At 37.5% G+C, this 25505-nt stretch overlaps 3 protein-coding genes across 3 annotated transcripts in view; 1 reads left to right on the top strand and 2 right to left on the bottom strand.

The window, feature by feature from the left end:
• LOC101741968 (flotillin-2) overlaps positions 1–25505 on the bottom strand; it is a 436009-nt gene that overhangs the window by 120669 nt on the left and 289835 nt on the right. The gene's annotated exons all lie outside the window — the stretch shown is intronic.
• Positions 1–25505, bottom strand: part of LOC101746922 (NADH dehydrogenase [ubiquinone] 1 alpha subcomplex subunit 7) — a 364870-nt gene that overhangs the window by 226291 nt on the left and 113074 nt on the right. The window lies entirely within an intron of this gene.
• Positions 12607–24429, top strand: LOC105842052 (glucose dehydrogenase [FAD, quinone]). Its single transcript, XM_012692709.4, has 4 exons — positions 12607–12911; positions 20997–21367; positions 21610–21860; positions 22444–24429. Exons 2-4 carry the CDS (start codon positions 21024–21026, stop codon positions 23808–23810), a joined length of 1962 nt encoding a protein of 653 aa, XP_012548163.2. The 5' UTR covers positions 12607–12911; positions 20997–21023; the 3' UTR covers positions 23811–24429.

Raw genomic sequence — 25505 nt, 5'->3', positions numbered from 1 at the left:
CCGAAATTTTTCAAACCAACGCTGCAGTTTTCGATTATTCTCCCTAAGCGCCTAGCTATGTTGCGTGCAGATTTTAAAGCATTATCACGCATTTTTACAAAAATTACAAATATTTATGGATTTAATATCGATTTAACACTTTTTAGAAAATCTTCTTTGATTAATGTAACTCTGGCGATAGATAGTACGATTTTAAACGATGTTACGACAAAAATATAAAACAGTAAGAAAATACTCATCTGCATGTATAAAAACCCGTTAAGTGACTATGTCTATATATTACTTTATAGGATCATTTCTATAGTAAGCTCTTACCGAGAACTTCACACTACGTGGTAGATTCTGCGGAGCACTGCTCTTGCTAGGGTCAGTGTTAGCAACTCTCCGGTTTGAGCCCCGTGAGCTCACCTTCAAACGCTAGGGTAAAGCTGAAACAGCCTCTCAAGGCTATCAGCATAAGTAGGAAAAAAAACGTGAATGACCGACATATTTTATCAGCTCTATTCATCTTAATGTTTATTCGTACACGGCAATTCGGCTTTAGAAGCTTTAGGCTTTAGTGTTAAGATAAAATAATTGTAAATAGACATGCTTTAACAAAAACCGACCTCAAATAGAAAAAATATATATTCCAAAACAAATTAATATACACTAAAAACAATAATCATCGAAATCGGTTAGCGTGATATTAAGTTATTGAGGTATTCATCTATTTGTCGCGCACGTACTTAATGCAAATTTAAGACTTATATGGTTTTCTCATGGATACCATTATTAGAACTGGACTAAATTGAAATGGGACCACACGGGAAGCGTCAGCTTTCTAATAAGAAGAGAAGTTTGGGGATGTATACGACAAAGGGAAGATCTTCCACCGAGCGGATGATATTGCTCGGTAGACCGACGGTCCGAATGTTGTTGTTCGGAACTTGTATATATGCGCTTTATCTTGAAAATGTCGTAAGCGAGATTCAGACATCTGTCAATTATCTTGCGTTGTATGATGGCTACCCGCCACAAGAATCATCAAAATTGATTCACCCAGTCACAAGTTATGAGGTACAGTACAAACATAAAATTAAAATAAAAAATTACATGTGTGCAATTCACACGTGGTAGAAGTGAAACCTTCCAAAATTAAAATACAATTATCCTAAATCTTAATCTTAAAGTCTTAGGTATATGTAAAAATTTTTATTTTATTGATTAAATTATCCTAAATCTAAACCTTAAAGTCTTAGGTATATGTAAAATTTTGTCATTAGTAAATAATTGTAAGGTAGCGCCCTCTGTGAATTGATATTTTAATTTCACGTATAATCCTAAATTAAAATTCACTACAAGAGCTTTCATACACACGTTAGTATTAAAAAATCTCACAGATGGCGCTGTATTAAATAGTATGTATATTTCTGTCTCATTCTTTGCTGGCTTCATCCTACACATTTTTGTATTTGTGTCTCTTAGCTGTCGTTTTTTCCGTTGCATCCGGTTTGAAATCATAACGATTCTAAAGAAGTTTTCACTTCAAAATTACAGTCGAATTGAGAACCTCCTCCTTTTTTGAAGTCGGCTAAAAACTGCTTTTACGGTTTAATGTTGCGTTTTTTATTGTTATTATAATATTATTTCCGACGCTTCGAATACTTTTGGTTTTCGTAGTCACGGACGACGACGGTCACAGTAAAATATGCGAAATAAAATCTTCTAGAAACTTCCATTTATAAACATGGAACCGTTTCCGAAGTCACGATAACAGCGGATCACCTTGCAAAACTATCTTGATGAACTGAATTGATCCTTATTTCTTTAGCTAGTTTAGATTTCGTGATACCACAGTTTATTGTTTATAGGATAGTCAACTGAGGGAACATAGCAGTATTGGATTTTAAAAAAAATTGGGTATTTAGTAATTTTCAAACTGCGGATACTGCTACAATGCAGATACTGATTTGTAGTTTTCGATTAATTACAAAAATACTCTGAAATTAATATCACATCAAACGTACTATGAAATGTGTTTTGCGATTTTCAACCTTACGTTAAGGTCGGTGAGCGAGCGTCCGATGACTCATCACAATCAGACAGTACCTTTAAAAAAATGTAAATAATGGGCTAGCAAAATAGCGACCTCGCATCGCAATCAAAACGCCAAACGAGACAGCCGCCCAAAAGAGCCAAGACGCGTCAACTTACCCAACTGGGGTCATAAACCTTGAAGACGCTCCGTCAGTCGTAAGGGTGGCGTAACAATTCATTAAGCGTGCGAAATATTCATGCAACGTTATCTTAAAATTCACAGAAACCCCAGAACTAGGGTTCATTCATAAAGATCGAGGACCAAATAGAAGTGGACTGGATACCTTTTTTTTTTTTCTTTTTTCTTTATTGCTTAGATGGTTGGACGAGCTCACAGCCCACCTGGTGTTAAGTGGTTACTGGAGCCCATAGACATCTACAACGTAAATGCCGCCATCCACCTTCAGATATGAGTTCTAAGGTCTCAATATAGTTACAACGGCTGCCCTGCCCTTCAAACCGAAACGCATTACTGCTTCACGGCAGAAATAGGCGGGATTATGGTACTTACCCGTATGGACTCACAAGACCAGCAGTAATTACGCAAATTATAATTTTGCCGGTTTGATTTTTATTACACGATGTTATTCCTTGACCGTGGAAGTCAATCCTAAACATTTGAAGAATCATTGAAAATTCTTGCAATACACATTACTTAGTCCATATGTAACAGTTTTTCTTTAAAATAAAAATGACCCGTGTCAGAATAGTTTAGTTTAATCTATGTATTTACTATGTCATTGTCTGTGAGTTGTCAAGAAAAAGTGTCAGAGGTAAGACGTTCCGTTGTTAAGACGAGAAATAAAATTAATTGTAAAACACTTGAGGAAGTATTGCTTTATTCCACTACGCCATCCCACATAATTTGTTGTAACGTTCTTAAGTTTTTCTGTGATCGTTTAACGTGTTTGCACAGATATTTGAATGCTAATAAATTTTTACGCAACAAACATAATTATAGATAATATTCAAAGTGATTTAAAACTTATGTCGGCGCTATTACCGCACACGCTAAATTATACGAAACGAATTACATTGTCGTTTACGGAATACAATACGACCCGGCAGGCGTTGTCCAATTCCATTTTTCCCCCATAAGAATCTATTGCGAACATCTAAAGAGCAAAAATAGTTAATGCTCCTTGAATTGATGCGATTAACGAACGAACAGCATTTCAATCTTACTTATACATATACGAGTATGAACTTAGTCTGGCCATAAATACTGTTACAATTAAAAATAAACAAAATATTACATTTGAATTTGGAATCTGTCATTTTTATATGATTGCTCATTGGGTTTTCTCATTTTGGCGCCAATACATTGTACAATATTTTGCGATATTAAAATGGAATGGGGTGATAAAGAGAACCGAACCGCTGTGATCGCATTACACAAAGTCGGTAGGAATGGAGCCAAATGCAATTTTTAAAACTCTCCATACGCTTGGTGTTAGTAAAATGTTTGTGTACCGGGCTATTAATAGGTGCAATGAGACCTCCTCTGTTTGTGACAGAAAAAGATCTGGCCGTCCACGTATTGTTCGTACGAAAAAGGTGGTCAAAGCAGTATGGGAAAGAATTCGAAGAAATCCTGTCCGAAAGCAAAAGATTTTATCTCGGGAGATGAAGATAGCACCTAGAACCATGTCGCGTATTTTAAAAGATGACTTAGGACTTGCAGCCTATAAGAGACGTACTGGTCATTTCTTAATTGATAATTTAAAAGAGAATAGGGTGGTAAAATCGAAACAACTACTGAAGCGGTACGCTAAGGGAGGTCATAGAAAAATTTTGTTTACGGATGAGAATTTTTTTACAATTGAGCAACATTTTAACAAACAAAATGACCGTATTTATGCTCAAAGCTCTAAGAAAGCTTCCCAATTAGTCGACAGAGTGCAACGTGGGCACTATCCGACTTCAGTGATGGTTTGGTGGGGTATTAGCTATGAAGGAGTGACTGAGCCATACTTTTGTGAAAAAGGTATCAAAACATTGGCACAAGTGTATCAAGATGCCATTCTTGAGAAGGTAGTGAAGCCCCTTAACAGCACCATGTTCAATAATCAAGAATGGTCCTTCCAGCAAGACTCGGCACCAGGTCATAAAGCTCGGTCTGCGCAGTCTTGGTTAGAAACGAACGTTTCGGACTTCATCAGAGCTGAAGACTGGCCGTCGTCTAGTCCCGATCTTAATTAGCTGGATTATGATTTATGGTCAGTTTTAGAGAGTACGGCTTGCTCTACACGCCATAATAATTTGGAGTCCCTAAAACAATCCGTACGATTGGCAGTGAAAATTTTTCTCATGGAAAGAGTGCGTGCTTCTATTGATAACTGGCCTCAACGTTTAAAGGACTGTATTGCAACCAATGGAGACCGCATCGAATAAGCTTTCTTCTATACTTTAAATTGTTTTATATTTATGTATTAAACTAACAATCTGTAAAAGTAATAAATGTTATTTGCAATAGATTTATTTTTACTTTTTAATTGTAACAGTATGGCCATACTAAGTATAATAATGTCTGCCCTTCGTACATATTCTGAAATCAAAATAATAATGAGCCTTTAGCCCACTGAGTTTCTCGCCGGATCTTCTCAGTGTTTCGCGTTTCCGTTCCGGTGGTAGATTCTGCGAAGCACTGCTCTTGATAGGGTCAATGTTAGCATCACTCCGGTTTGAGCCCCGTGAGCTCACCTACTAGTTAAGGTTATGCTGAACTAGCCTCTCAAGGCCATCAGCTTAGGCTAGAAAAAAAATATCGTAATAACGACTGATAGCTTACATTGACATCCATCCTTTTTTTAAACAAATCTAGTGTCGCCAGTGTGAACAAGCTAAAAACGGTAACGAAACAAAATACATGTAAATTAGAACTAAAAATACGTCGATGTGATATGTCGCTATTTTACTTAACACTAAAGGTCAAGTGCAAATTTAATTATCATCAACTGTCGATCGTTAACGAAGCAGCAACACATACGAGCACCTACAACGTATTAACAACCAGTATTATTGGAGCTATTAAAGCGACATATCCACGTTAAGCTATTCAAGGTGACCTGGTACATCTCGCGGATCTCCTCCGAACGGCTTCCCCAGATAGTTACCGGTCATCGTTCTCGTCGAACCCGTCGCTTGCGACGAAGGGCTCGACGAGTAAATTAACCCTCAAACACAGCCCACTGAGCTTCTCGCCGGATCTTCTCAGTTTCCGATCCGGTGGTAGATTCTGCGAAGCACGGGTCTTGCTAGGGTTCGCTTGAGCCCCGTGAGCTCATCTACTAGTTAAGGTTCAGAGCCCCTCAAGGCTCTCAGCTAGGTATGGAAAAAAACCAGATAGTTACGTAGCTACATACATACTATACGTAATATAGCAGCTTACGAAATTCTATGAGACATTTCACGGCAACGGTTTTGTATTGTGTTAGACCAATGTCTGTAACAAATCGTAAAACACCTTAAAAATTTTCACGTTCCGGTTTTGATTCCACAGTTTAAGTTATATACGAAAAGCTATCGACGATATTTCCAGGGTCTTTGATTTGCGAAATTAAGGAAGGTTTGTGGGTAGCATAAGCATACAAAATCAGTATGTAAATTTTTTTATTGCCTTTGTAGGCAGACGATCATACCTGATGGTGAGTGGTTACTGTCACTCATGGACGTCAGCAATGCCAGGGGCAGAGCCAAGCCGCTGCCTACCGTTAAAGATAACAAGATGTCGGAATAAGGTGTTGTTCCCTACAAATTAGTAGTTTTTACTGGTGATAGGACCTCTTGTGAGTTCGCACGGGTAGGTACCACCGCCTTGCCTATTTCTGCCGTAAAGCAGTAATGGGTTTCGGTATGAAGGATGAGGCAGCTGTTGTAACTATACGTGAGACCTTAGAACTTATATCTCAAGGTGGCGCATTTACGTTGTGGATGTCTATAGGCTACAGTAACCATTTAACACCAGGTGGGCTGTGAGCTCCTCCACCCATATAGGCAATAAGAAAAAATAAAAAAAATCTATTTCATTTTATTTATTTGTTTAATATATTTTGTACACACAGCTGTTAGAAGAAACACGACAATAAGGATAAAGAGTACAAGGGCACTACTAAATCTATATTTTTTCCTTTTTTCTTTTGTATTTTATCACATAAAATTGCCAATATGCCTATGTTCAAAAAAATTAAACAAAAACGAGTAATTGTAATTAAATAACAAAGATTATATAACCCGTTCAGTTATTCGTTTGGTTCTAATCAGGTTTGTAGTTTTTTCAAACCGGTCGCACAGATAACATAAAACAGATAATCTGATGTAGCGCGAATTATCCACTATGATTCGAAAACATGTTTTTGTTTATAGAATCAAAATAAACAAAACCAGGTACGCTACTATACGAGTAATGAATGAGTAAAAAATATCTTACTTGTTTATAAAAAACTAGTGGACCCGGCGAACTTTGTTCCGCCACACGGTTTATTTCAAACACATCAACCGGTCAACTTCAAAATTCTACTATAATTAACCATAGAATATATTACGTTTAGCTGTCAGTTGCGTTTTGTTATTCCATATCAGTTGCGTTTTGTTATACCACGTTTTATGACACGTCCCACGGGAACGTGATAAAAAGTCCTATGTCCTTCTCCTGGCTCTAAGCTACCTCCTCACCAATTTTCAGCCAAATCAGTTCAGCCGTTCTTGAGTTATAAATAGTGTAACTAACAGTACGTTCGTATCAAACGTTGCGAATAAGTATAGGTACCTTTTGTTGAAATGGCAATTTTTTCTAATGAAACATGTACTTCAGACGTATTCATGTAACATATCCGGATTGAAAGAACAACATCGTATAAATAAAATAATATCCACAAAAATTATAAGTTTGAAAATAGTATTTTCTTGAGTTCTCGTGAATCTTAGACTTTATTTTTTTATTGCCCTTGTAGGCAGACGAGCATGCGGCCCACCTGATGGTGAGTGGTTACCGTCGCCCATGGACTTCAGCAATGCCAGGGGCAGAGCCAAGCCGCTGCCTACCGCTTAATACTCTCCACAAGCCTCGTTTGAAGAAGGACATGTCATAGCGCTCGGGAAACACCGTGGAGGGGAAAACATAATTAAAACAATTATATTCGTTTTTTTTTTTTTAAATTAGTTTATATTACACAACTACAATGTCAACAGATAGCGCAATATTCAAAAGTTGACGAATAAACTGTGCAGTATGCGAAACGTCTTAAATAATAAAAACGCGAGATTACCCCAAAAAGTATAATAGTTTAATTAAAAATTTTCGTAATCAGGAGCAGTGGGTATTGGAAACCCGCACGGGTGGGTACCACGACTATTTCGACTTACGCCGTGTCATCGTCGCGAAGATTTGTCGTGCCTACGATGTTCGGCAGCGACGAGTCGTTGCAGGCGACGCTTAACTTCTGCAAGTCCACCATCGGAGGCAGCGGAACGGGAGAGAGAGAGCTCTTATTCCCTCACAGTGCTGTGCCGCCGCCACCGAGCCGGGGACTGGAGGAGGACGTTCATTCAGCTCCGGCCCCTGTGAGAAAGCAGTTCCCCTGACCCCTGAGGAAATCGCCACTACCATCACTATATCACGCTTGCACCGGGAAGTTGGGACGTCACGAGGACGGCTGCGATACCCGTTGCCGCTATCGCCGGACGCAACGACTAAGAGCAATCCGGTCGGCGATGTATCGAGACCAGCGTCAGGGGTCATCGACGAACGCCTCGAAGACCCATCGGTCCGTGATTCTCGGGGTGGTGCCGCGAGTCTAGTTGGTCAGGCGACTGCTTTTACCATCGCACCGCCCGCAACTAGAGTAGAGTACCCAGTATTTGACAAGTACCATTCGGCTTTGGAATGAGCTCCTTTCTAGGGTGATTCCCGAGGGCTATGACATGTTCTTCATCAAACGAGACTTGTGAAGAGTACTTAACGGTAGGCAGCGGCTTGGCTCTGCCCCTGGTATTGCTAACGTCCATGGGCGACGGTGACCTCTCACCATTAAGTGGGCCGTATGCTCGACTGCCTACAAGGGCAATAAAAAAGTGTTCGCTTCGGAAACTCCCCTAATCTGCCCAATTTCTGACCCCGGACGAAGATCGGACGTCGGGCGAGAGAGTGTGAGGGGAAAGAAGAGGGGTGGATAACTTTAAAACATTCTTGGGCCCACGGTTCGCTCCCAACGTCTGCAGACCGTCAAAACCCACATATCCCTCGACTCTCTTAAGCGCGGAAACCTCATGCATGAAAAAAGAGCCCGTTCGCAATCTATGCAAAAAAGAACATAATTATGGATAGATTAAATTCAACCACGACCTATCGACATTACCCAATAATTGCGTACGAAAACAGGCACCTGCCAAGAGGCACGTACACCAGTGGACTAAGAAATATTGCGAAAATTTCAATCCATAGAATGATGATAGCATTCTATCAATGTATCCGACATTAACGTATTAATTGATTTTATCAGTTTAAAAGCTGTCCAAGCAAAAAAAAGATTACATTCGATATATTTTAAAAACACTTCTTTTCGTAAGCGCCTCGCTGGAAACCAACTTAGCAAATATACTCGTATGTCGTTTTATTGAATTTAAATAATCATTTCCACTCACAAAACGTTCAGACTAATAATGTTTATTGAAACTTGCTCAGAGCAAGATCGCTTCGTTACGTAAACTTGATTCTCTAAAGTATTTTTTTAGGTTACCGAGACTATTATCACTATAGAGTTGAAATTCTGTTACTAAGAACCTTCGTAGTTGTCTGGAAACAGATGAAATATTCGAGAGAATGTATAAATCAAGTGATGAATTTCTTTAGGATTTCTGCGAATCGCAAATGCAACTGGTTTTATCGGTCTCCAAAATTGTATTCCGACGTACATTTTGGTAAAGAGCAAGCTCTGAGTGTCTGGACGAAGCTTTTCGGTAGTAAAATTAGTTACAAGTGATTAAATGAAATGTTTGAATCGTACAATGGTTATGCAATGCAATTGGGAGTTTCCCAGGTTGGTTCGCGGTATTAACGATGTCTTATAAACTCCGAGTATCTACTTAATCCAAAGGGCGACGTCAGTCCGTTTTCCTATATTCGACACAGAAAAAAAAACGATATAACAATATAATAGGGGTTAAAGAATAAAATTGTCCTTTGTAATAGAGGACTTTGAATTGACATAGAACCTTCATGGTTTAAGATTTTTGAGTGAAACTTTTTTCAAATGATACCTGTAAGGTTCTTCTTTTAAAAAATGCGCAACATTCGATTATCGACTTTTAGTTGTTTTTTTTTTTATTCAGCTTAGACAAGAAAGGTGGATACTTCGAAAATTCGAGTGATTTTTTAATACGAGTTCCGACGCGGAACTAACACTGCAGAAACAGCTCTCAATATCAACGTTGCGTTTGGAGAGGGAACTGTTAATGAACGCACCGTGCGATTTTGGTTAAACGCTTTCGTGATGGAAATTTTGATTCGAAGAACGAACCACGTGGAAGACCGCCCACACATGTGAAAAACAATGAATTGAAAGAGATGGTGGAAGCCGATCCGAGCGAAACTACCCAGGAATTAGCGGCATGGTTTAGCGTTACCATACCAACAATATTGACTCATTTGCGTCAAATGAGTATAATAAAAAATATGGAAAATGGGTGCCTCATGATTAGACTGATCTGCAGAAAAAACGCGTGTTGAAACTTGTGTTGCCTTGTTGAATCGATACAAAATTGAAAGAATATTGAATCGAACTGTGACATGTGATGAAAAGTAGATTCTTTACGATAACCGTAAGCGAAAATTGCAATGGCTGACCCCAGGTCAAACCCAGTGTCCTAAAGCAAAGCTTACCAATAAAAAGGTAACGGTAACTATTTGGTCGTTTCAGCATGGTGTTATTCACTATAGCTTTCTCCGATCTGGTCAAGCAATAACGGCGGAAACGGAATTAATATGATAACAATAAATAAATAAAACAAGTATAAAAATCGTAAAAGTAGTTTTAATTATAACAGTATCAATTCAATGTTTTGCTACTGATGATCTTCGCGAATAAGCTCAAGGTAACTAACTGTACTAGTGTCAGTTGTTTTAAAATGTCCTAAACGTTTGCGTGCAGAGCCTAGTCGTAAGGTCTCAGAGACTTTCGGATTGGTGCCTTGAATCAATCATTCAATTAAACTAATCTGTGAAATTAGTAAAACATGGTAGGTTAAAATATTGACTGTTAATAAAAGTCATATAATGTCGCCAACACGTTCGTATGAAGAAAAACATAATATTTAAAGTTCGTGACATACGAATGTCTAGTTTATTAAATACTAAGACGATTGAAAGTATCAACCATAGTTTAAATCCTATTCAAATTTAAAGTCTTACAAAATTGATTACAAATAATTGAATATATTGTGAATACGAATTGGGTTATTCACATGCTATAGGTAAGTTTGAATGAAGTTCATGTAATGATAAATAATGAGACTTGAATGTCATTTACTAAGGTGAGCTATTATGACATTAGTGTTGTTTGATTGCAACATCTCGTAATATAAAAATTCAATTACAATCCTTTTTTTTAATTCGTGTAAGTATTTTTTGTTACTACAGGTATTCTATAAAACTATATATATTTGGTTTTGGGTATACTATAAAAATCTATTTTAATAAGTGAGTGTTTGCCAAATGATTCGAGTTTGGGCACGTTTACTATTTTTCGATATTGATATTTAAAAAAAAAACATTAAATAAAATTCTGTTCATAATAGTAAAGCTTGTCAAGAGCCACTTGGTATTCCAAGCACCGATCACCGTCCATTGCGGCGTGTAAATTAACTTACAAACACTGCCCACTGAGTTTCTCGCCGGATTTTCTCAGTGAGTCGCGAATCTAAGCCGATGGCAGATTCAGCAAAGCACTGCCCTTGGTAGGGCTAGTGTTAGCAAAGCCTCCAGACTGGGCCCCGTGAGCTCGTCTACACATCCGGAGAATCTAGAATAACTCATCGAGGCTACTGGTAGGATAAAAGGCATAGGTAGCATAAAATTATTGACTGGTAGTAAGATCTCGTGTCAATCCGCACGGGTAGGTAGCACCGCCCTGTCTATTTCTGCCGTGAAGCAGTAATACATTTCGGTTTGAAGGGTGAGGCAGCCGTTGTAACTATACTGAGACATTAGAACTTATATCTCAAGATGGGTAGCGGCATTTACGTCGTAGATGTCTGTGGGCTCCGATAACCATTTAACACCAGGTGTGCCGTGAGCTCGTCTACCCACCTAAGCAATAAAAAAAAAGGAAATCAGTAGGCAAACAGAGAAAAGAGTTCTCACAGTATCCAGCGACAAATAAATTATACATCGCACACATACAATATATTGCCTATATATATTTAAACGGCCGTCTGGTGTAGTGGTAAGTGACATGGTCACTACACAAGGGGGTCGCGGGTTCGAATCCCGCCAAGGAAAGATATTTGTATGATAAATATAAATGTCTTTTCCAGGGTTATGGATGTATATTAAATATATGTATGAGTATAATAAAAATCTTACATTTATATCCGTTATCTGGTACCTGTAACACAAGTTCTTTACGAACTTATCACGGGACCAGTTAACGTGGCGTGAAAAAAAAAAAAAAAAATTTCACCTTTCGACCTTTAGAGAGAGACAATTGGCTAAAATCCTTATTCACTTTGTCATGTCTCTGGAATTCGCCAAACACGTAACGGCAGGTGAGCCGTGAACTAATCCAACTCTATATTTAACATAGATATGTACTTTTAACCTCCATCATGGAAACCACGTGGAAAAGTTTTCATCCATTGTTGTTTTCGTGTGGCAACCATAAATCAGTGAGTCTGCAATGTTTTGCAAGAGTCTTTTTTTTTTTTATATAAACTCATCCGAGAAGTCACGAAGGACTAGCGTACAAACCGCCGGCGATCTTTTTTTTTTTTGCTTAGACGGGTGGACGAGCTCACAGCTTGGTGTTAAGTGGTTACTGGAGCCCATAGACATGCACTTTTTTTATTGCCTTTGTAGGCAGATGAGCATACGGCCCACCTGATGGTAAGTGGTCACCGTCGCTCACGGGTGTCAGCAATGCCATTTTGTGTGTAATAAGTAATCCGGATAATATTTATTCGATATGACACTCTTTCTCGCAGAGTGTATCTCAAGAATCATGTTGATTGATCCATGGCTGTGTAAAAAAATAAACACAGCAACCTAATATGTATTTTTAATACAATAATTTTAGGGATAAATTTGGAAAAATTAAACTTGAATTTTAAGTTCGCTATTATAAAGTACTAGAAACGTCATACATTTTGAATATGTGAAAAAACAAATACATTACGAAACTTTAACAAATTAAAACAACAATTATTAAATGAGAATATCATAAACTTGGTCGATTTTTTTTTTGCTTAGCTCGGTGCACAAGCTCACAGCCCACCTGGTGTTAAGTGGTTACTGGAGCCCATAGACATGTACAACGTAAAATGCGCCACCCACCTTGAGATACAAGTTCTAGGGTCTCAAGTGTAGTTACGACGGCTGGCCCACCCCCATCAAACCGAAACGCGTTACTGCTCTATGCGGCTCTATTCCGAGGTCGGATGGGAGACATGAAGAAATGGTGTACCCCATTAACATTGACCGCATTCGTGTCGCAACCACGGAACCTGGAGTGGTGGAAAGTGAATACTGAACAGTTGCTTGTGAGAGAGCGGTGTGCGAGCTTGTGCAGTGTTGAATAGTGTTGGGAAAGTGTTTTTATGTTACCTCTAAACTTCGACAGGTCTGTCGGTTTTTTTTTTTCTTTCTTTCTGAAAATACGACATAAAAAATACATCGTGTATATTCTTCGATTATCAATTTAATTATTAATTATATTAAATTCAACAACATACATAAAGTTCAAAAAAACAAAAGTTGGTTGTTCATTGCATTAGACGTTTTAATATTTCAATCAAAAAATTCCCTGTTTCCTATTTTGTGAAGCGTTTTAACTCTTCGCTCGAAATTAAAAAAGAAAAAATCAGTTAATTTTTATACAAACAACTACAAGTTACTTACTGAACTTATACTGTTAAAACTATTTAATTAAGAGGAAAGTGATTTACAATATACCAATTTACTAATAATTACACGTAAAACAAATAAATATCCAATATTCGGTATCTATACAAAAAAAAATCAAGTCTGTTTATAGTATTAAAATAACCGCTCTTTGCTACATGCATAGGAAAAATATTTCATACATTACCTTAACGTTTTAGGCATTCTATACATTGTCTAGTTATTGTTTAGAATACCGTATTATACAGACTGCCGGTAACATATATACGATACATATACCAAAATAACATATTTTATTAATTTTTGTCTGTTGATGGGACTTCCACTGGGTGATAGCCGATGTAATAAGGAGTAATTCTATTTTAGAAATTCTCTAAAATTATAATAAAACAAAGTAATGTTTTCTTAAATTCCACGCGGACGAAATCACGGGCACAGCTAGTCTACAATATGTTGTAAATATCTCGATATCTCAATTCAAGTTGGGTTTGAAGGCGGCATTCTTGTTATAAAATATGAGTCAGACTCAAATGTCTATGGCCCTAACAGGACCATTAACCACATTCAACACTTAGTGCCCCGCCGTTGCCTGGTCCGCCTATCTGTACTAAATAAATAGCTGAGAAGCAAAACCTTGATTTTCGGTCATCCGTGACAACCAAAACTGAAAAATATTCAAAACGTCAGCAATAATAAAATAAAAAATATTAACAGCAAGATTGTATAGTAAAATTAGTTTTAATTATGTCCACGACACGCAATGACCGAAGAAATTATACGTTCATATTTAAATAACGTATTTTCTAAATCGAATTATGAAAGTAAATTTTTAATTTGCTTGAGATTCTTCAAGCTACAAAAACTGTAAAGTATCGAAAACAATAATAACAATGAAATCGAAAGTAAAATTAATCTTTTAATTATCGAATTATGGGGTAATTTAAAAAAAAAAAAACTAGTGTTCTACAAAGATTGCATATGGTTTTTACGCAACAATGTGGTAAGATTAACTCGGGTGTATAGTTTGCTAATCGACCTTGTGTGAAAAATATTGCAAGCATACGTGTTATTGGGTATCTATAAGTTACATCGTCGATCTGTGATACAAGAAAAACAACGTTACACGTCTAACTTTAGAGTGCAATCCCGTATGTGAAGATGATGCTAAAGCATGCGTCTTATCTATACTAATATTATAAAGAGGAAAGATTTGTTTGTTTGTATTGAATAGGCTCCGAAACTACTGAACCGATTTAAAAAAATCTTTCACTGTTGGAAAGCTACGCTATACCCAGGTGACATAGGCTATATTTATTATATTTTCAAAAAAATTAAGGATCCCTTACTGAAACTCCAATGATGTAACCCAATGTGTAAACAAATTACCTAAAATTATTTACATTTATTTTCGTGCGCTAGGTATTTCCCAAGCGAAGCCGGGGCGGGCCGCTAGTTTCATATAAAGTAGGATTTGGAAAGAAATAAAAAATTATCGGTGGATATATTAAAACTTATTGGAAATCGAAATCGTCCAATGAACGATCATTCTTAAGCATCGAAGCACGCAACTTGATTCAGTTACCGTACCGTTACATAACTGTTATTTCGCATCCATAACAGCAAAAAAAAAAAACGTAATCTTAATGTATTTTGTAAAGAACTATAAAATTACGTTAATTACAATTTGAATTGTTGTGGTTTTGAAAATAATGTGGTAATTTAGTTTTATTGCATCACTAGTCAAACCCGGTTCGCTTTGTTGACCTACATATTTTTAATTTGACTTTGATCCGATCTCTATCAAACTTCATAGACTCACCCGCTAGGCTAGTCTAAAGATTACCTGAAAATTTCATTGATATCGGTCCAACGTTTCGGGGTCTATAGTACATACAACATACACACATCCATTGTTCTTTACATTTCTCGTATCTGACCACATTTTCCCTATCTGTTATAAAAAAAATGCAAGATATTTTATATACTGATTTTCATAAATCGCAACATATTAGATATTTTAATGCGGGTTGAGTTTTGTATTCCCGAGGCACCTCTCTCGGTAATGAAAATAGAGTGAATATAATTATTCCGTATGGTCGATCTAGCACTGCTGTGTCCAAATTATTATTTTTACCACATATTATTGTAACAATTGCGATTTTTTTAAATTTCCCTTGTTCGCCAGTTTTAGTCAACAAATAAACAGATATTAAAAGTAATAAAAAGTAAAAACATGAATAAATTTCGACTATATTATAATTTATAATAAAAAATATATTTTAACAACAAAAAGCTACCAAAATATCTACCAAAAACATATTAAGCAAGACTTTGACAATTTTCTTTGCCGCGAATTTCTATTGCCGTTGAATATTTTCTACATATTTATTTATAAAGCACAATACATAATTATTATTATGATACACGCAAAAAGAAAAACATACCAAAACTATAAAAAAACTTTTTATTTTGATTAAAAATATGTATTAAGTTCACGTAATACCTACACATAATCGAAACACTTTTAGTTCCGACTCTAAAGTAGACCATAAACGTTCTCGTGATCGAATGCAACCAAAAAAAAAATCGGGTCATCGACCGCTACAATACAACTCAATTTATGAACTTATTGAAAATATAAAGTACTAGTGGACCCGGCGAACTTTGTTCCGCTACACGGTTTGTTTCAAACACATCAACCGGTCAACTTCAAAATTTTACTATAATTAACCATAGAATATATTACGTTTAGCTGTCAGTTGCGTTTTGCTATTCCATATCAGTTTCGTTTTGTTATACCACGTTTATGTCACGTCCCTTGGGAACGTGATAAAAAGTCATATGTCCTTCTCCTGGTTCTAAGTTACCTCCTCACCAATTTTCAGCCAAATCAGTTCAGCCGTACCTGAGTTATAAATAGTGTAACTAACACGACTTTCTTTTATATATATAGATGATAGTTCATTTATTTGCATGTAGAAGAATCATGAAAACTTTTCATGAACTATTAAGTTTATAAACCTATTGAAAATATACATATGATAATTCATTTATTTGGTGTTCAGATCATGAAAATTTTCATGACCTATCAAGTGATACATTCTTAATTAGTGATATACGTTTTGGCACAAAAAATCCTAAACTATCAAAATTGGACGCCTACGATGAGCAGGACATGTAGTTCGAATGGACGAGACCAGAATGGCAAGACAGCTACTATATGGCTAACTAGAGGACCGCAGAAATCGTGGCAGGCCCATCTTTCGATGGTTAGATGGTGTGACCACAAAACTATCGGTGTAAGGAACTGAAAGGAGAAAGCCCTGAACAGAGCAGTCTGGAAAGACATACTGGACCAGCCTAAGGCCCACCCTGGGATGTAAGGCCTAAGATGATGATAACAAAAAATCCTAAAGAGACTTGGATGGACTATGTAAAAAAGGATATGCGAGAGTAGGTTGTGAGTGCAGAGATGACGTATGATAGGCCTGAATGGAAAAAGAGGACAGACTGCTCCGACTCCACATCGTAGGATGAGAGCAAGGAGAAGAACAAGAGTTCCATTCGGCACAAAGGAAATGAGTGAACTGCTAAGTGATATACAACAACTCAAGTGCACGATAGCCAACGTTGTAGTAGAATTGAAATTAAATTATAATGAATAAAGTGGAAATTGACAGTAGTTGTTTTAGTCGATCAGCATTAAACAGATACTGTATCTTCGGAGTGTTCAGAAATGATTATTGATAACTTCCTGCCTAGTTCTGAACTTACAAACATTAGTAAATATAGCGATATGAATAAAGAGATCAAACCTTTTAAAAATAGCATTTCGTCTTGTGTTTTGTAGTACTATGTTTTAGTAATTCATATCTCTATCTCTAAATATTATAGAATAAAATAGCCGTCTGCTTGTATATCCGCTTACTTTTAAACCATACACCGATTTTGAAACCGTCTCAACTAATAAAAAGCGTGATAAAGTAGGCAGTAGGGAGGCAGAATATCTACTTTTATACAAATACAAATATATTGGCCGACTTAGCGGAACTATGGTCAATGGCAATAGTTTAAATCACTAACCTTGGTTAAATATTAAGACAAGGGGTAGTTAAGGCGGGCGAAACTGCGTAAAGCCCAACAATAACAATATCCAATGTTTCAATTAATAAGTAGGCATTATAATAATACATTTAAGTAAGGCCAGAACAGGTATTTACAATTCTTATTACACTAACAATATGTAATCTAATAACTAACAGTCTTGTAACCAGTTCTGTGTGTGTGAGTAATATAAAATGAACAATTTAAGAGCCCTCTGATATTTCTGAAGACTATTAACGTTTATAATCATTTTGACTGCTGTTTCATTTTTGCACAATCATTTGAAGAACAATAAACAACGGATACTATACTTAAAAGGATTACAATTTTACGCAAACCGGCATATCTCCAAGTCCCTCTGACCAACATTGTTTAGTCTACATTTTACAACTAAGAATCCGGTGTCATTCAAAACTTCCTTCCAAAAGCCAGAAACGACACTCCAAGTTTATGTTTCTATTTACATAATCTGACCTGGATTCTGAACGTCCTGTCAAGGCACATCTACCATGCAACAGTGCTATTTCAAGGCTAGCTCGTTGGTTAGTGACGCAAGCATCTTTGCACAACGTGGGTGCTTCTAGCGCTGCAGACTAGTGTTTATCGAATTATCGGAGCGCAACGTGAATTTCGGCGCCCAATTTTCGATAAGATCGAAGCATTATTAAATTGAAATGACGAGTAACCTATTATCATAGTTAACAAATACCAATGTTGTTTCAATAATCTATATATATAAAAATGAATCGCTGTTCGTTAGTCTCGCTAAAACTCGAGAACGGCTGGACCGATTTGGCTAATTTTGGTCTTGAATTATTTGTGGAAGTCCAGAGAAGGTTTAAAAGGTAGATAAATGAATGAAAATGCTCAGAATTAAATAAAAATAGCAATTTTGTTTTTCCTTTGATGTGTCCCCCGTCGGACGGATCCCTTTGGTTTGTTTTAAGTTTATTTTATACAAAAGTTTAGGTTTTTTATTTATCGATTGAGGCACTACGAAGTCTGCCGGGTCAGTTAGTTTTTAATAAAACTTCCGTTTCGTATATAATTCAACGGACAATCAAATGAAATTATAATGGATAGGACCATTAGTGACTCAATTACCGGTTCGCAAGTGAATTCACGAAATTCCCTCACACAAAGAATCAACACGACCCGTTTCTCGCAAGAATCAGCTAAGTCATAATTAATTGATTTAAAGATAGTGCCAGAATGTGTTCCAATAGAAACGTTACGTTTAGCAATCATTATTAAGTTTAAAGGTTTTATTTTGCATTGTACTCGATACAAGGTAGCCAAAGCCAAAAGTAGAATAACACCTTTTCTTCTCTTATCCTAATTGTTAATATTTCGGGAGCCCGCAAAAGTGAATTTAGCGGCCAGCGAATAAGTAATTTTTAATAGTATTTAATGGGATGATCAGTGCGTGGCCCACGAACCCATAAAGATAACGCGGATATTACAGTCGCCAACTTTGGAACATAATACCGAGACTCAACAGCATTGCACTACTGCTCCACACTATTGAGAGAACTATTTCATATGGTAGTTTTGCAAGAAGTCGATCAATTTGTTACTATTGAATTCATTGTAACATTTCATTTAAATTTGACATTTAAAAGATTTGTATTATGTCTCGATCCATAGTCTCGTGTATTCGTTACACAAGCAAATTAAATTTTGTAATTTTAAACTGGTAATATTACAACTACATATTATATCTATAGCATTACATCGAATATTATTATGCTACTTAGTAATTTGTTCAGATTTTGCGAGTCGTAGGTTTCTTGCGTTTGTAATTTTTTAATGGCGGTACGGGATCTTGTGAGCCCGCACGAGTAGGTAACACCACCCTGTCTATTTCTGCCCAAAATCAGTGATGCGTTTCGATTTGAAAGGTGGAACAGCTTTTGTACCGTAAAACTGAGACTTAGAACTCATGTCTCAATGAGGGTGGCGGTATTTACCTTGTTAATTGTGTCCGGTAGAAACTTGAGGTCAACAGAGCCGTGAAGTCATTCACCTATTAAGAGCAACAATGATTTTATGTTGACTTGCCACAATTGCTTAGATAGACCATAAAGGGCGGTGAATCACGTATACAACCGTAATAAATGGCGACCGAAACCGTTTAAGCCGTGCTTTTGATAAAGACCACCAGTCATCGACCAGACGAAGGGCTCGACGAGTAAATTAACACACAGACACAGCCCACTGAGTTTCTCGCCAGATCTTCTCAGTGGGTCGCGTTTTCGATCCGGCGGTAGGTTGTGCGAAGCACGGCTCTTGTTAGGGTTCGTGTTAGCAAGGTTTGAGCCCCGTGAGCTCACCTACTAGTTAAGGTTACGCTGAAATAGCCTCTCAAGGCTATCAGCTTAGGTAGGAAAAATAAAGATATAGACCAAATTCTTCTTCTTCTTCATCGTTCCCTCACTGCTGAGGATCGCGACCACATGTGACTTTCCTCCATAGTGTTCGGGCATGGGTGGCACGGACCGCATGGTACAGACTACCATCAACCGCTTTCATAACCAGATCTGACCATCTGGCTGTGGTTCTGACCACGACGCGTTTATAAACGAGCATATATCACAAGAGAATTTAACCACACCGATTTGATTACGTCGTGTACCTTACCGAACAAAATATAGTTTTTCTTTCAACTTCACTACGAAATCCTTACGCAGAAATTATAATAATAACATCTCTTTACATCATACACGAATTAATGTAAAAAAAAAACGGTTACAGATGTAATGAAAACTTTTTAACTTAAAAAGAAGCCGACGCCGAGACGAAGGCAATTCCGGTTTATTTCGTAACCATTGATCAAATATTTTGTTTGGCTTCAACGGTTCATTGCACTGTCATTATTTCAAACAAGATTAATTTACTTAGCATCGGCACAAATATATAATTTTAGAAAAGTTTCACCAAAGCGCCATTAATTTTAATGAATGAACAAAAACTGCTCATGTTAAAGATGAATCATATTTTATGTAAATTGTACCCAAAGTGAAGTATTTAACCATATATGTGCCCAATACATTTGAAAACAAAACTAAACGAAGAATACAGTATAATATTATTGATTACCGACATGTCTACAAGGTAGCTTCCAAAAACAAAGCCAAGTTGAAATGTAATAACGCTTTTTCTAAGTGGCCCGAGCTAACCGTAAAATTGTGTAACAGTATTTTTATTTATTTCATAAAAGGTTGACCGAGCTCACGGCTCACCTGCCTATTAAGTTGTTACATCACAAAGTGTATGCTGCTACCCACCTTGTGACTTGTGAAAGTCATTCGTGGTCCATTTCTTAGGGCAGGAGCCGAACCTGATCCGAGGGTCACCTAGGGGGTACTCGGGGTATTTGGGACTTGAGGGTCTGCAGAAGCTGGGAACAGAGCGCGGGCCCTTTTTAGGACCCTGCCCACCAAACAACTCCCTTTGCACTCTCTCACCATGTCTGATCTTCGCCCGGAGTCTCGGGCGAGTAGGTCCCCCCCCCCGCGGTCAACAAGACAAAAGTCATTCGTGATTCTAAGTTAACGGCATGTCTCATTAGAAATATTACTATCTGCCTGCGGGACTTGAATACTGGCCTCCTCGCATCGCTCGATACGAGTACACCGGTCGTTTTATCTATTAGGCCACAGATACATTAAAATAACAGAATCTTTTTAATAAATTTCAGACATGCTACATTGAAAGTTGAAAAACAATGGCGATTTCCACGGTTGCAGCTACAGCCATTAAATCAGCTCTTGCCATCGGCGGTCTGCATACACTTACTTTCATACCGATAATGCTAGCGGCCATGGCCTATTTCAACTATGAACTACTAGATCCCGAACAAAGACCGTTCAATCAGAAATATTTGAGAGAAACATATGATTTCATAGTGGTCGGAGGAGGATCTGCCGGATCTGTATTAGCTAATAGACTGTCTGAAGTTGAAGGTTGGAATGTCTTGCTTTTAGAAGCAGGAGGTCACGAAACCGACATCAGTGATGTTCCCTTACTGTCATTGTATTTGCATAAGAGCAAACTTGACTGGAAATACCGGTAATTATTTAATTATATAATTAACACTTAGATCGTGGCGTAAAAAACGATTTCTTTTTAACAATTACCGAACCAGTTTAAAATGTCTTTTGTCATAATGAATCTAAACAACTTAAAAGAAATATATTTTCCTTATTATTACAAATGCTATTTATTAATGACAATTAATTGCCACAAATTTGACAAAATTATGAGATGCAAGCATTTTAAATGATTTTCAAAACTATTAAATCACATTTCAGGACCCAACCGCAAGACACTGCTTGCCAAGCTATGATCGACAAACGATGCAGCTGGACTAAAGGCAAAGTCTTGGGAGGCTCTTCAGTTCTCAATACCATGTTGTATATAAGAGGGAACAAGCGTGATTTCGATCAGTGGGAGTCCTTTGGAAACCCGGGGTGGGGCTATGAAGATGTCTTGCCGTATTTCAAGAAATCTGAGGACCAACGCAATCCGTACTTGGCAAAGGATACCAAGTATCATCAAACTGGTAATTAAACCATACGCAATGAAAACGCAATTAGTAACAGAGCAACCCATCCTGTTCAATTAATTCTTTGTTTAATATTTCATTAAAAATATCCTAATAGTGTGAATAGACAACATCACAAGGTAGACCGAGTACCTGTTGAAGTACGCGAGAATCCTCAGGGTGCAGGCAGCGCAACACCAGATGTTGGGGCGAGCCTTGGGGGAAGCTTATGTCCAGTAGTGGACTCCTGTAAGCTGATAGTACTTTGGGAAGGATTAGACTACAAAGGGAAGATCTTCAACCGAGCGGGTGATATTGCTCGATAGACCGACGGTCCTTAAGTTGTTGTTCGGAACTTGTATATATGCGCTTTATCTTGAAAATGTCGTAAGCGAGATTCAGGCATCTATCAATTATCTTGCGTTGTATGATGGCTACCCGCCACAGTACTAGTTGTATTTTTAATATTGTTTTATTTATTCAATAAACATAGCGACGCATTATATCCCCAAGTGTTTTTTAATCAATAATATTCCAAATTTGCTGTACTCAAACATGACGGAACAAAATAATTTTACTGGATTTTTGTTTTTGTTTTCAGGCGGGTATCTAACTGTCCAAGACTCCCCGTATAATACTCCGATCGGAGCTGCGCTACTCCAAGCTGGTGAGGAAATGGGATATGACTTTATCGACGTAAACGGAGCTCAACAAACTGGATATGCGTGGTACCAGTTTACTATTCGAAGAGGCACCAGATGTTCCACAGCAAAAGCTTTCCTGAGACCTGTAAGACTACGACAGAACCTTCATATCGCTCTATTCTCCCACGTCACTAAAGTTTTAATTGACAAGGATACGAAAAGAGCATACGGAGTCGAATTCCTTAGAGATGGCACTCAGCAAGTCGTTTATGCAAAACGAGAAGTTATATTGGCGGCTGGAGCAATAGCTTCGCCTCAATTACTTATGTTGTCTGGTGTCGGACCCGAGCAACACCTAAAAGAGGTGGGGATCGATGTGATTCATGATTCTCCTGGAGTCGGGAGAAACCTGCAAGATCACATCGCTGTCGGAGGCATTATCTTTCGAATCGATTATCCCGTAAGTTTGGTTATGAATCGTCTTGTGAACATTAACTCTGCTTTACGGTATGCCATCACCGAGGACGGTCCACTTACATCCAGCATCGGCCTCGAAGTTGTAGCTTTTATTAATACTAAATATGCAAATGCTACTGACGATTGGCCTGACATTGAATTTATGATGACATCATGTTCGACGCCTTCTGACGGAGGTACACAAGTGAAAAAAGCACACGGACTGACGGATGAGTTCTACAATGAAGTTTTTCAAGAAGTTAACAACAAAGACGTTTTCGGTATCTTTCCGATGATGTTACGTCCAAAAAGTAGAGGATTTATTAAACTACGCTCTACGAATCCCCTGGACTACCCTATAATGGTCCACAATTACTTGACGCATCCTGATGACGTTGGAGTACTGAGAGAAGGGGTGAAAGCCGCGGTAGCAGTTGGAGAAACAACAGCCATGAAACGTTTCGGATCAAGGTTTCATGCAAAACCTGTCCCGAATTGTAAGCACCTACCTCCTTATACTGACGAATATTGGGACTGTTTTATTCGTCAATACACCATGACCATTTATCACGTTTCGTGTACAGCGAAAATGGGTCCTTCTAGTGACCCAATGGCAGTTGTGGATCCAAGATTAAAAGTATATGGGATCGAAGGTCTTAGAGTGATAGACGCAAGTATTATGCCCACAATTACTAATGGAAATATTAATGCTCCAGTCATCATGATCGCTGAGAAAGGAGCTGATATGATCAAAGAAGATTGGTTACCAAAATCTAAAAAACGACGACGCAGAAGCATCAGATGCTCTAGATTAGAAAAAATTAGTTTAGGCCGTCATAATAGTAAGCTTTGCTCAATTAAAAGATGATGTAATGGAATTTAATAGAATAAGTAGTAAAATTAAGGGATTTTTAGTATACAGAGATACCAAAAGTGTTCATGTTCAAATGTGTAATGTGTAAGCGATCTGTTTCGCAGATTCTAGTCGGCGGTGTGCTTGAATAAAATAATACATTAGAAATATTTCTAGTTAAGTTGGACGCTATTAAATCGGGACCTCTTTTAACTTAGTCAATCTAGGTATTTACACAAAACAGAAAATTAGTTATATAAATCTTGTAAATAATCTACTTATTTAGTATTCGTTAATTTCGCTATAACTGTTTTTTATTGCCCCGACGTAATTTAAATTTATTTAATTTAAATGATGTAAGACTTTTTTATGAGCAGGAATACATGGGTTTTATTTTTATTTCTTTCCTATACTGTTCTCAATATAAAACATTAGCGAGTGGTTAGCAATTTTGTCTCTTCTCTGGTCTCGAATCTTACTTGAAGATAAATATCAATGCAAATGACATAAGCCAATTTATACCTACGTTCTTAATAAAGCTTTTTAGTTATAATGATTGTAATAAACATGAACAGCTTACAATATTGCTGTACTTTTTATGTTTTTACCTGAAGTAAATGGACAGATTTGGTTTTTACATCTTGTTTTTACATTCTGCTTCTGCCTTTGGTCGTACTCGAGAGACGCGCTATCTTGAAATGTCACCATCCGAAAAGTAATTGTGAGCCATTCTTTGATCAATAATTTATTATTTAATACTAGACGATGACCTATAGACTAGATGATGACCGGTTTTTTTTTTGATAACGCCATTTGGTTGTGTCTTTAAAGCGGTTAGTTGCCCTGAATTAAGAAAAATAGTATTATTATTCGCCACTAGATGTCGGGAAGAGTTGATTATTGAAAACACGAATAAAACAACATTTTCTGAAAATAAATCGTAGATAGATCGATTTATCGTCCCCGAAGTCCCCTGTATACTAAATTTTATAATAATAATAATAATGTTTTTATTTCAACTAACCATGACTCATATAAATTGTTAATAAGACTTAGACCTATGTTAGTAGTTATATTTACATCACAATGAATTACTGTGGTAACATCCCATGGGAGATGGCACCACAGCGACCCATGTATATACAGTCCAGCCTGCTTGCGATCATGCTCAGGATACTGTTGGAGCTGGCCCTCACTCTGTTTACCAGAGATGCACACCTCTTACGCATGGTAGCGTAAAAACAATCTATGTGCGCGTCTGCAAACATCCCTGATGCGCTACAAAAGCGGGGCAGCACCACCAGCACCCTAAACGCGTTATTGTATTGAACACGGAGAGCGTTGTACGATCTTTGAGTATATCCAGCCCACAAGCTGCACGTGTAAAAGTTAGTACAGTAGGCCCTAAAGAGGGTGACCTTGACTTTAAGTGAACACCGTGCTAACCTGCGAGCTATCATGTTTGCTCTAACCGACAACGCTCTCCGCTCTCGTTCAATATCTTCATCATCTTTGAGATCAGGGGTCAACACATGGCCGAGATATTTAAATTTATAAACTCTTGTCAATGGCGTTCCGTTGAGTACTACGGGAGGTATTTTATCATGCGTCCCACCCCTGGTCTCAAAGACCATGATCTCCGACTTTTTACAGTTGTACACCAAACTGTGTGATTTGGCGTATCCCTCACACAAAGAAACAAGTTGCCTT

Source organism: Bombyx mori, chromosome 16, assembly GCF_030269925.1.
Source record: "Bombyx mori chromosome 16, ASM3026992v2".
Taxonomy (NCBI): Eukaryota; Metazoa; Arthropoda; class Insecta; order Lepidoptera; family Bombycidae; genus Bombyx; species Bombyx mori.
The sequence above is the reverse complement of the archived record's forward strand: the minus strand, read 5'-3'. Positions and strand labels throughout refer to the sequence as shown.